The 12,678-nt window shown below is 50.6% G+C and overlaps 1 protein-coding gene across 1 annotated transcript; it reads right to left on the bottom strand.

Annotated features, from left to right (window-relative positions):
• Window positions 1–24: 24 nt before the first annotated feature.
• ADA (adenosine deaminase) lies at window positions 25–12,678 on the bottom strand. The gene is made up of 11 exons (NM_001006290.3): window positions 12,607–12,678; window positions 8,501–8,562; window positions 6,932–7,054; window positions 6,709–6,852; window positions 5,472–5,587; window positions 3,830–3,948; window positions 3,351–3,422; window positions 3,137–3,238; window positions 2,899–2,966; window positions 2,656–2,785; window positions 25–1,688 (listed from the first exon to the last, which is right to left on the bottom strand). The coding sequence occupies exons 1-11, from the start codon at window positions 12,640–12,642 to the stop codon at window positions 1,587–1,589; spliced, it is 1,074 nt and encodes a 357-aa protein (NP_001006290.2). The 5' UTR covers window positions 12,643–12,678; the 3' UTR covers window positions 25–1,586.

The following is a 12,678-nucleotide window of genomic DNA, read 5'->3' as shown; positions in this document are numbered from 1 at the left end:
CCCTTGAGCAGAAAGGCAAGAGCATTTGTTTTCATATAAATTGGTTAATTTATTAAACAGGATTAACAATCAACTGTCCAGAATCCAAACAAACAATTTCTCAGCAACATCTTTTTGAGAAAAATTACTTGAGAAAGCTTGGTTCTAACAGCAACGTTCTTAAATGTAATGATTGATCATTTTCTTTATAAAAGTAAGAAATTCACTCTCTCCTATCTATGTGTAGATATGCACCATGTATTTCAGAGATGAGTGCTTCACTGAGAAGACAAATATGAAAGCCTAGAAAGAATGTTCCCAGCACTCAGTTGCTGCTGGCTGAGAGCGAGGCAGATGCTATACATGACCAGCACAGCCTTCTCCCAAAGGCAACTTTTTGGTGTAGTATCTTTGGAGCACGCATCTGTGTAGCCACCTAAAGCATGCCACACACCACACTCCCTCCTCAGGTGCATCAAGATGCTCTCTGACTTTAGGAAAATTATGGTCTCTCCTCTGGATGCATGGCTCTATTGCATACTAGCAAAGAATACTGTAATGCACTAAAATGGCTTAGGAATTTTGGTGAATATTTCCTGCTAAGTTCTCCACCAAAATGAAGATGTGACTTCTAGCCAGTGCTGTGGCTAAGTGAGAGAAGCAATTCAGATAGAACCTGAGTCAGTATTTGATATTGGGCCCAAGCTTATTCATTTACTCATTGAGTTTTAACAGTGCCTAAAGATTACGTCAAGTCAGGAAGAGTGCAGAATGGCTGAAGCAGGCAATCAAGCACAGTTTTTCTAAGGTTCTAAACAAAGATACAGGAAGAGCAAAATGTCGTTCATGGGAATTCCCCAGGGTGAGTACAAAACTGGGTAAAATCCCAGAAGGCATATTTTGGCCCCAAATGGTAAAAATGTTCCAACTTCCTATGCATGTATGAGCACAGCTGGAGCACAAGGTGTGCACTTCTGTGCCAGTGACATTGTAAGGCCTGAGACACAGAACTCCTTGGCTGAGGGAGGATGCCAAAAAGGCTTTCTTAAAAAAACAAAAAACCTTCAGACTTGTGCACCAGTTCCCAGCTTGTTCTTGTCCTGTTCTTGTTAGCACAAGCCTAACCACAGGTAAGCCTCGCTGTAGCCAAACCTCCCTGTCTGCATGAATGGGAAGAAATCCTCTGCTTCAGAAGTGCTCACCTGTTTCCTCTGTGGGACACCTTTTCCCTAGAAAGGTGAAGATTAATCCTGGCCACAGTCACAGGCAGGAGTGGTTATTTCTTTACTGCAGAAAAAGGTTAAGGCACGGCACGGGATCACTTCTGCTCTCATTTACTGGGCAGAAGCAGCAGACGAAGGGAGGAGTTTGAATCTGCTTGCTCAACAGCAAGAGGAAGCTGGATGGCCATTTGGGAGACAATTCATGGAAGTGATAGGTGGGTGTGTATGATAGGAGCCTGATTGTGCTTAGCGCTGCAAGCGTTGACATTGGGTACCAATAATGGAGACTGACCCCTGAGTACCTCCTCCTGCTGCTCCCCAGCAGAGCAGAGCCAAGCAGACACGAGGAAGGGGCCAGGGCTCCACGCTGGCTCTCAGGACACATCACGAGGTGGCAGGCACCATCCCATAGGCTTCATACAGCGTATTAAGAAGCTCCTGCTTTTCTTTCTCAGGTAAGAAGCTGGACTGAGCTGCATTGATATTCTGGGAAGGCAGATGGGGAACAGAAAGGAGATGTTAAGACACATCAGAGATGTCATTGTACATATCCTAATATCTCTGACCATCATCAGGCTGAGGGAAGGTGAAGTTTCTACTCCAAGATATATTTCCACAGACTCATTTCTCAGGCAGCTGCTCTGTCCCTCCCACTAGCAGCAATCCCCAGAGGAATGCAGCAGGCACAAGGAGGGGGTCTTTAAGCACTCTGCAGTTTGTAGGAATGGGTCTAAAGAGCGTATCCTACACTCTGGCTTCTCTTTGTGCCAGCCCAGCTGGTGGTGGCAGCTTGATGCATACTGTGTGACAGCCCGGCTGCACAATGTCACCTGCTGGTCGGCCTCATGCATGGATGTTTCTTTTGTTTGGCTTCTGCAAGGGCAGGAAAGGACAGCTGGCATCCAGGGACCCCAGCTCCAAGCTGCCCTTCAGTGTACCCTGGATTTCCTGCTTCCAAGAAAATATCCTTGCAGATGAGGAGGTGGCAGTCATGAGCATAGCTCCCTCTGATGTGCAGATAAGCCAGACTCCCAACACCTACCTGTCTTTCTACCTCAGGTAAGTAATGGGAAAAATCAATGAAAAAAGCCTTCTTTTTTTTTGGTTATAAGACACACAGGTGACCGTGCACAACAAACCAGGAGTCATTTTGTTTTCAGTTTAGTTTGCAGGTGCAAAAACTGCAAGCACTTTTGTAGATGCTGAATCTTAGTAACTTTTGGGGCAGGCTTTGAAATATCCTCCCTACAATTCCAAACTGATGTCAAAAAGCAAAAGGTCCCTTCCTTTCCTACTGCTCAGACCTGCTTTGGAGACCTTCCCGGACTATTTCCACGATCCCTCCAGCATTTGTACTGCACAACGCCCTGCAGGATTTTATCTCCATTGAAAACTCCTGGTTTGTGAAGACTTCACCAGGACTCCTGCAGAGCATCAGCTGAGGTCAACTCACCACTCTCTTGAAATCCTCCTCAGTGAAGTCCATGTACTCTTTCACTATGCCGTAATCCTTGTCAATGTTGGAATTGAAGATGAGGGGGTCATCGGTGTTGATAGAATAATTAGCTTGATCCTTCTTAAACCTGTAAGGGAATCAGTTCAGAACAGCGGGTAAGAGCCTCGCTGCAGTGAAGCAGCTTGAAGCAGTCAAAATTGGGTGGGGACATTAAGATTATGCGTTATTTGTAAGCCTTACTGTACTACTGGGTGTTTCCTGAAGTCCGGAAGACATGCTCCAGTCAGATAGCTGGACCAGGGGCAGACCTGGTCGTGAGAGTTAAAGCAAACACAATACAACAGGATCAGCCATACAGACCTGAACCACAACTGCATGGGCTGATAGCTGCATGCAGGCAGAGCAGCCCCGGGCCTCGTCCAGGCCCTCCCACCTCCCGCTCTGCGGGAGAGGCCTGCAGGCCGCGCCGAGGCCTCACCTCAAAGTGCATCCTGGTTCTCAGCAGCTCCCTGTACAGCTCGGGGTCCTCCAGCACGTGGTAGCCGTGGCCGATGCGCTCGGCCTTCAGGAGGTACACAGCCTGGGGAGCAGGGAGAGCAGCTGCAGCCCGCCAGCACGGCAACGCTGACATGGAAACCGCTTGGGCTTCCTATGGGGCCACCCACGGGGCTTCCACCCCGCACCCCTCGTACCTCTTTGATCATGGTAGCTGGCCCGGCCTCCCCAGCATGGACAGTGCGATGGATGCCACATCGTTCTGCTTCCTGCAAGGCGAGGGACGGAACATTTGCGTCTGACCCTGAGGGAAGCCCCACTTGCACAGCCCCCGGCCCACAAAGGACCAGGCTGGTAACCACAGAACGTCAGTGGTAACACCACCAGCAGCAGCAGAATTTCCCAGCCCAGGGGCATTTAAAGCCTCAGGGCAGGGGCAGGCAGTGATGGCAGCCCAGCCATTTCGCAGAGCTCCAGCCCCACGTTTGCTGTGAGCCACTGAGATATAAACATGGGAACAGTGCCTCTATTTAACAAAATATTTTTAACAGCTGCAATTAATTTTTCAGCTCTCCCAGCTGTTTGTGGTCCGAATAAAGTGCCGCAAGTCCCCTAGCCAGGAATAACCCTGTGGGTGTTTTCTTATCGTTGTTTTTAAGAAGCTTATTCAACAAACCTCATAAGCCGCCTTATGATCAGAAGAAGCCATCAGCAACTCATCCCCAGCCAGGTCTATGGCCACCACAGAGTTGTTTTGATACTTCTTGCACAGCTCCACCACCTCTGGAGACCAACCTGGAAGAGACAGTACCAGGATTCAGGAGAAGGTTTTTCTATGAATCACACCTTGAGCGTTTTCTAACCATGGGACACGTGGTGTCACGGGATAGTTCAGGTTGGGGTGCACCTCTGCACAGCAGCTACCCCACCCTGCTGCACAGCATCACCAGCTCTTCCGGACATGATGATGGAAAGCAGCTGTAAAGCCTCCTGGCAAACCAACCTTTGGCAGTTTTATCTTTCTGGTATCACAGTGAGAAACAGAACAACAAACGGCCAACAACTACTCGAGAGTTATCTCTGACCAGGACACAGTATAATCTCTTGAAAAGGAAACGCATCTATTAGCTGATACTGCACCTACCCTTAACAAGAAGGCCAAGAAACAGAGATAAACTCCAGTGTTAATTATTAACAGGCACGTACTGTGTGAACTCATATGAACACATAAGAAAACCGGTGCAAATTCATCATCTTTTATCACTACTTTCAAACTCATTAGGTTAGAGCCATTATTTTATTAACAACATCCATATGCACTATCTCTGGCTGACACTTCTGCCTCTCCCAACGATTCCTAAGTTCCAAGCTGGCTTCAAAAGGAAAACTTTGTATCCTGACACCACCTTTTCAGGTAGTATATGCACTAAAATGCAGACTCAGTTGTTTCCAACAGGAACTCTTGCTGCTGTGCAAACATATGATGCACGTGCTGCCCACAGTATTGCAGCTACTGACACCTTGGACACAGGCTTATAGTTTCCTGTTTCAGCAGCCTTGCTTTCTAGAAATCGGAAACCCAATGGTCAAGGTGTCAAGTTTTTGCTTTGGGTTCATTGAGCAAATAGGAAAAAGCCACCCTCAAATCCTCCCCTTTGCAGGAATTTAATTTTTCATATTTTCAGGCACAGATGAGCCCTATTTTTGTTAGCAAAAATGTTCATCCTATTAAACCTGATGAAAAATGTTGTGAGGATCTGAAGACATTCACAGCAAAGTTTCAGTGTCAGACAGCTATGGCCATGCAACTTGCTCCAGCTGTACTTCTCCCGAGGTGAAGACGTTCATGGAACTCAGCAGCCCAAGAGAACTCTGCTATTGAATAAGGTTAGAACTGCCAATTTTGGGAAAAACCCTTGGTATTTGCAGCTTAAGTCTGTTCTATGTGTGTTTCCATTTAAAACCAGCAGCAAGTTAGCAGCCAGCAGGTCCCCTGCCGTTGGCTTTGGCTGTGCCGACCCTAGGAGAGCTCTGGTCCTTGGGCAGGGAGCAGGGTACAGGAATCACAGCTCCCCTGGGGGCCTTCAGCTCCAGATCTGCCCCATTTTCACAACCAGCAGAGTTGCTCTTAGTAAGAGCAGAGGGCCCTGACAAAGGGAAAACAGCTCGTTCTCAGCAGGTGTAGTCCCACATCACACCCAGGGCCATGGGACCGGTGCTCTCCCCACATTTCTGCAGGGACCTGAACCCAGGGGATGCCTCCCGCGCCACGCGTCAGGGAAGGGGAGCAGAGCAGCGGGTGAGCTGCAATACATTACTTGGCATATGGCGCATGCAGCATAGAATAGACCTGGCTTTGATGCGGAAATCCCTTTCTCCATCCTGCAGTCCCTGATTTACGAGGTTAACAACTTCCTCTGGAGTGAGGTCTCCCCTGTGGGGAAGAAGAGATGGTGAGAGGCTGGAGAGTGCTGTGGGTGGGCAGGAGCTGCAGGGACCCATAGCGAGCAGAGATCCCACGTAGGCAAGGCTTCCCAGGTCCTGCTTGTAGCAACATCCCCAAAAGCACAAACCAGATCCCCCAAGCAAACAAGCATATTTACACCCACAGCATGTCCTCATTTACAAGATGTCAGACATAAAACCATGCACAGACATCTTGGACAATTTAGCAAAGTGACAAGGAACAGGATTGCCAATCCCGCTGGGGCACTTTTGCAGCAGTAGGTGCCCTAATACCCCTGTACAACAGGCCTGTGGGGTTCCTTCTACCCAGCTGAGCTGTATTTTGGCCAGTGATCCGTACAGGGGTAAAGCCAGACTTCAGTCAGCACCTATCCCAGCAAAAGCCACTGCAGCATGTTCTGCAAGGGGCCACCAAGCCCTGGTTTCATTAGGCACATATTAGAGCAGGGGTGACATTGAGACAAGGAACCAGGAGATCACCAGCCCCCCACAATGCTGACTGCTGCCTCTCCCAGCTCCAAATTCCACTTTGCAGGCAGGCAGCCCCTACATAAGCCCGGCTTCCTCTCGCATGGAGAGCAGCTTCAGCCAAAAGCTCAAGCACAGCTGCTTCACACATGCAGAACTAAGTGCCTGCAGCAAGGCACACTCAAACATGACAGCACACCGAGGTATGAGAAGAGGAAAAACACCATGAATGGGGCTAGGAGAAGGAGGAGTGCCAGAGCCGGTTGCACCGGAGGAGCGGGAGGACTCGGGTGACAGATGCACTGCCCAACCTGCATGGGTGATGGCTCCGTGGTGCTGGGAGCTGAGCTGTGCCGGCTGGGGAGCACAGCGGGAGCATTTACAATTAAAAACGCAATTGCATTAAAAGACGTGATGAAATCTTACTCATCAACTTGCTGCAGCAGGTTATGGAAAAATAATTAAAAAAAAAATAATCATTAGTCTTCACATCCCACTGAGTTGCAACACTTTGCCTAAGGAGAAAGGAGGACGGGGTAGGCAAGGTGAGCTGTCTGCAACCAAACACCCCCGTCTGGGCTCCAGCCCCATGGGGTGGGATGGGATAGAGGAGTCACTCACTCAGCCTGTCCCCAGGGGATGGGCTCCACGCGGCAGTTGGCCAGCAGGTGAGGGCTGTAGCGCACCTCCACGTAGACGACGCCTTCCTTTGCCTTCGTCTCCACCAGCTCATACGCGATCCTCCGCACCGCCTCGCGGTCCCCCCTGCAGGGACAGCAATGGGATCTATCACCCCTGCCACCAGGAGGGGACCCAGAGGGATCCCACCAAGGGGGGTACTCACGCAATGGCGGGCATGTAGTGATTAAATTTCTCTAGAAACAGTTTAAGCGATAGCGGTGTTTGGTAGCTGACGTGCTTCATGAGTTCATCCACAGTGCTGCCAGGGAGTGGAACCCCTCTTTTCCTGGAAATAAAGCCACATTTTACTGATGGAGAGGGTTATTGCGTTTTCAATCAGCCTATTCTGTACAGCAAGCATGTCTTGAGCTGCCAGAGCCGGCCGCTGTTTCTTCCCAGAAGAAATACAGCACACACTGTCCTTCCAGAGCAGATGTGGCCCCAGACCTCTGAAGGGAGCATGGCAACCCAAGGCATGAGAAAGCACAGCCCCTTGGAGTTATGAACCCACAGCAACCCTGTAGAAGCAGAGCCAAGGCACACTGCAGGTTTCAACATGAGCTCAATTGGAGGGGCTGGGGATTATTTTTGGCACCTCCCAATCCAAGAAGCAGAATTGCCAAAATTCCTCAGAAAAGTCATTTCTCATGGAGGCCTGAGCCATCAGGGAGGATCACAGCCTTGGGACCACACCAAACACGCAGGCTCTGCTGTGCGTGAGCCCATTCCCCAGCCCCACACTGCAGCACTCATGGGGACACCCCACGCAGGAGCATGGGGCAGCCCCAGCAGCTCTCACCCCCCAGCTCCCCTGAGCAGACGAGGTGCCCGTGCCTGTCCTCCTCCATTTCCACACAGGGACAGGTCCCCAGGTGCCAGCATGTCGCAAGCCAGGGACACCACACACCTCCAGGCAGGCTTCCCCATCCACGCACTGTCACCTACCCACAAATGCCAGCCTAAGTCAGGAATAATAACCAGACATTTGTATTTAATCCTCTTTCCTTCCCAGCACTGACAGGATGAATTACAGCCGACTGACGGATGTTTCTCTGCTAACAGAGACAAGGCAGCAGTGACAGCTCTAGCAGCCTGCTGCCAGCAGCCACCCCACAGGAAAGCAGCCCCATCAGCACTGCTGCGGGGCCAGGCACACACTGCTCACTTCCCCACTGAGGCAGGCAGGAAAGCAGCCCCACGCTCAGCCTTTAGATGCAATCAGCACAGATTAAGTTGCTGGCACTCAGCGGGGACGGGACACACATCGCTGCCAAGGCATCGGCTTTCCTCCCCGCAGTGCCCTTTCCATGTTGCTGTCAGCTCTGGCTCAGCTCTCCCCTGCCTGCCCTGGGATTGCTCCCTGCACGGCCCTTAGCAAAGCTGTCCTGCTGCAGAGATGGCACCTGGGGACACTCCATTGCACAAGGCTGCTGGCGCCGGCCCTCTGGCTTTGGAGCCGATGTTAAGCCAAATTTCTGAAAACCGATTTCCTCCCTAAATTAACAGAGCTGTGCTTAAGAGCTGCTTCCTGAAATCTTTCAGCTTGCCACATCCTTAATGTGTGATTATCTGCTCGTGTTTGTTCACCTTGTCAACGATCGCAGCTGGGAGGAAATCTTCAGCTCCTTCTGCCCACAGCTGCACAGTCAGGTCCTCACCCCAATTATTCAAAGCTGACCAGTTTCCCAAAGCCACACCATCACCTGGAGCCTTTCCCCCCCCAGATACTCACTTGCCGAAGTGTAAGATTGTTTCTGGCCGAATGGCTCCATCCAGGTGGATGTGAAGTTCTACCTGCAGTAACACAAGGAGACATCAGGGAGGTACTCCTGGAGCTGCAGCAAAGCCTTAAGATGGGCATGCGGTGCTAACACGGGTATGAATGCCTCTCATAAAGGGACCAAGCCACAAAAACCAAATGCAAAACCATTTGAAGAACATCACTGTTAAGAAGTTCAGTTTTGATAGCCAAAGTATTGTCCAACTCTTATTCCTGCTGCACATCCAGATAGAACAGATTTGACACTCATCAATTTTAGATTAAGCAACAGCTCTTTAGCAACTTGTTGTGGTTTTCAGTAACATAAAGTGTTTTTTCAGGAACTGCCTTATCTGCACTTAGCTTACGTGGCTTGGAAGGTGAAAAAACAACCCCCAAACAAGCATCAACTTGATAAAAGAGTCATAACCCAAGAACTTGGACTCTGCTTCTAGGAATCTGCTCCAGATATCATCTTAACTATTTGGTGTTATCAAAGCACGCAGGCTTTGTAAAGCTACACATGGAGTCCCAAAGTACAAAGGGATGTACACAGAAGTACAAGAGCTGCCCCATAGCGCTCACAAGCTGGGTTCAACATAAGGTGACCTATTTAGGCTCAAGAGAAATGGAACCGTCCCTATGAAATCCTGTTTTGGAAGAAGAGTGGCAGAGAAGGGAAAGCAAGCTTTTCCAATTAGGCAGCTGGAACTTTGGAGGAACACAACAAATGCCATTTGGAAGTTGAGCTGGGAAGGAAAATTTTAGCTGTAAAATGGTTCAGCTAGCTGACAGTGTTTCCAGAACTGTTTGTTTTTAAGCAACAGAATAGCCATATAATAAATATTTATGTACCAAAGGATGAATCTGAAGCACAAAGCAGCTGTTGGGAAGGAAAGCCTCCAGATCAGCTTTGCTTGCTCCAGGTCTTTCCAGTGTGGATGAAGAGAGACACCCATATACCAAAACACCCAGGGAAAGACTGCCTGACCTATGCCAGCCAGGCGTGGGCCACAAACATCTGGGAAACGTCTGCTTAACCAGTGGGGGTGACCCTGCACTGCAGCCAGCCAGGGGTCACAACGCCACTAACCAAGATATGGCTGTTACCTCTCCTACCCTACAGACACGACCTGAACCCTATGGAGATGGAGATTTTCAAAGGGCACAATGTGATCTTTCCCCCTGCCCTAAGTTTTGCAATGCTGTTTGCAACAGCTAATCCAGATAAAGGAATGCACGATGGACACTATCTGCACCACCAGATGTGGACAGCTGGCACGTTTTCCACTCCTGAGCTCTGACTGCAATTTCAACACCACATGAGCTCCATTCCTTGAGGCTGTCAATAGCTCCTGTGACCTCCTGGTGGAGTTGCAGCTTGGGTCAGCTCACCCTGACAGGAAAACCCAACAAGCTGAGCCTACCCCACACATCCCTCAGATGCTCCCTGCCATCCCAACACCACGCTTCCATTCATGTGAAAGCACACTCAGTACTGTGCATGCAATCCACCTCCTGCTGCTGATGCAGGCAGCTCAGACAGCAGCAGTGCTCCTCTGCAGCACCAGCACGAAGCTTCTCACACTGTGCATCTCAGCTGCCTCCTTCGCCAACCCTGCAGTTTCCAGGTCTGTAGGAGGCTGCGGAGCTCCACTGCAGCTCCTTTCTTCTGTGTTTGTTTTGGGCAAACAAAGCCTAAAGTTTTCCCAGATAGAAGTGGGTAACGTGACCTTGCTTTAAGTCAAGGAAAGTACTCAGATAGAGATGAAAGAGTTCGCATGAGGTTGCAGGAGACGCCACCCAAGCAAGCAGCAGCCCCGACAGAGAGGCACGTGTGTGTGGATCCCATCTCACTGTGAATCCCAGCTTTGTTTGGAAGGACCTGGGCTTACAGACCAACCACGCTCAGCCCAGGACTACGGCAACTCAATAACCCCCAAATTTGGCAACAGAGTGACCCAGAGCCCAGATGAGCTCCAAAGACATGAGACGCCCCAATCCATGGGTGTCCTCAGCACAGAGGCTGTCAGAGCACTGTTTGCCATTCCTATGCAAAAATAAGAAAAGATCAGATCAACAACAGCACGTCATGTGCTAGAGCAGAAAGACGGTTCAGCTTTAAGCAAAGCAAAGAGAAGTGTTTACAGCTCTGGCTTGGCCTCTCCCTTTGAAAACACTACAGTATTTTCTTTGAAACTTGGTAACACTCAAAAGCAAACTGCAATGCAAACTGCAAACAAATTCGTTCCAAGTCTGATTATTTTCACTTTGCTGATACAAGGAGGAAGAGGCTCACGAGACACTCAGTGCTTTCGGCTGCAGACACACAGCAGTGCCCATCAGGCCGTGACACATCTGCTGGCTGCTCCGCACGGCTGTTATGTGCCATAAAGGCACTGCCCACATGAGTGCATTTGAGGGAGGTTACATACGAGGTGCCCATTCTTTTCTTATTATGACTGTTATTGATCCACCAAGCAGTCAGCAGCAGTAGGTCAGTGCTGGAGCTGCACAGCCCTGAGGCTATGGTAGAAGGACCACAAACCTTACTTCTCCTTTAACCATTTCCAGCAGACGTTCACAGATCATCCAAACACAAATTGCAATGTTTTAAAACCCCAACAGTGACCGTCCGGGGTTATTTATCAACGCGTTAAAAGGTGATAATTTGAAGCCCGCTTTATAGATTTCAGTAACTGCACCACCACAGCAACAATTGGTCAAAGCATAAGGCAGAAAAATGTTGAGACCACCATTCCTCAGGAGATAGGATGAATGCCAGCCTCTGCAAAAAGAACGGGCCGTGCTTCCCCAGCACTGGGTTTATGACAGCTGCCACGAGCTGAGCCATGCACATCACTATGCGGCCACACAGCTCCTGTCAGGAGCACCAGGTGAGGCTGCTCCAAGGGACGTGAGGCAGCAGAGACACAGCTTTGTCTCTACACCCCATGAAACCCACAGGTGCTGTCGGCAGACAGCTCTGCCATTGCCTTCAGATGTCCGTTTGAGTCTCTAAATGAGAAACGCAATGGACTGAGAGACCCACGTGACCGGCTGCAAGGAATACCCATGCTTCCCATTCCACGCAAGCCTTTACTGCTCCTTATGGCCCACAGTAAGCAAGGGGGCAAAGCTCAGCCCCACAGCGGCCAGCAGTCAGCACGGCCCTGAGAAGCACGTGGCCTGGCTCAAAGCCTCTCTGGGTGCCAGAAACGTCCCTAAAGCACAAAAGTGACAGTTCCCAATGGCAGATGAATAGAGGGGAGCAGGGCCCACTGACTGCCTTTAGAGCTCACGTGAGCAGGTTGGCGGGGCTGAAAGGGACTGCCTGACTCATGAAATCCCACTGACAGCCACACAACGAAGCTGATCCCGTGTGCACGCACAGCACAGGGCCTCCCTGCTCCCTCTCTTCTGCATCCCACTGCCTGCACGGAGCAAGAAGGGAGAAGCACAACTGAAAGGAGAACTTAACTTGTTTCTTTCAGCCAAAAACGTGAAACCACTGGGGAAAACTAATAGCTTTTGCCCTTAGTGGAGCTGATGAAATGCCAACATGTCCTAGAACTGAAGCAGCCTTAACGAGGCTTTAACCACTACCAGCTGTCAGCACCCCTGACAGCCCATGAGATCCCTGCAGAGAAAGCAGCTGGGAGGCGGTTACTGCTGAGCACACCTGCCTTATCTTCTTCCCTCTCACCTCCAACAGGTATGTTACTCAACGAGCCTATCTGCAACGCATTTACACAGCAAATGGGGAGAACAAAACAGCGGAGCACCCTTTGATCCCAGCCACTAAGACACTCTCTCAAGAAAACAAAAAAAGACAAATTTAAGAGAGAACAGAAGGAAATAGAAGCAGAGATCCTGCAGAGGCCTCCCACCTCCCTGGCCGTACCCTCCCCGGGCTGCCCGGAGGAGCGGCTCTACACGGGGACCGCGGGCTGCGCCTCGAGGTGCTCCGGGGCCGGCTGACCCCGCACGGCACAGCGCCCGCCTCCCAGCGCAACGCAGGGCGCACAAACCCGGCGCACACGCGGCACAGCGCGGCTCGCAGCCCGGCACCGCCTCACCTTGGGCTCCCCGAAGACGCGCACCCCGCGCTCCATTCTGCTCCTGCAGCTTCTACCGCTCCTGCAGCCGCC

The sequence above is a fragment of the Gallus gallus genome, chromosome 20, assembly GCF_016699485.2.
Source record: "Gallus gallus isolate bGalGal1 chromosome 20, bGalGal1.mat.broiler.GRCg7b, whole genome shotgun sequence".
Taxonomy (NCBI): Eukaryota; Metazoa; Chordata; class Aves; order Galliformes; family Phasianidae; genus Gallus; species Gallus gallus.
This window is presented reverse-complemented; position numbering and strand designations above follow the sequence as displayed.

Coding starts and splice junctions, on each gene's coding strand:
- ADA (NM_001006290.3), bottom strand. CDS start 12,642: ATGGAGCGCGGGGTGCGCGTCTTCGGGGAGCCCAAG. Junction 3,423..3,829: donor ATCATAAGGCGGCTTATGAG/GTTTGTTGAATA, acceptor CTCGCCTTGCAG/GAAGCAGAACGATGTGGCAT. Junction 2,786..2,898: donor AGGAAACACCCAGTAGTACA/GTAAGGCTTACA, acceptor ATTCCCTTACAG/GTTTAAGAAGGATCAAGCTA.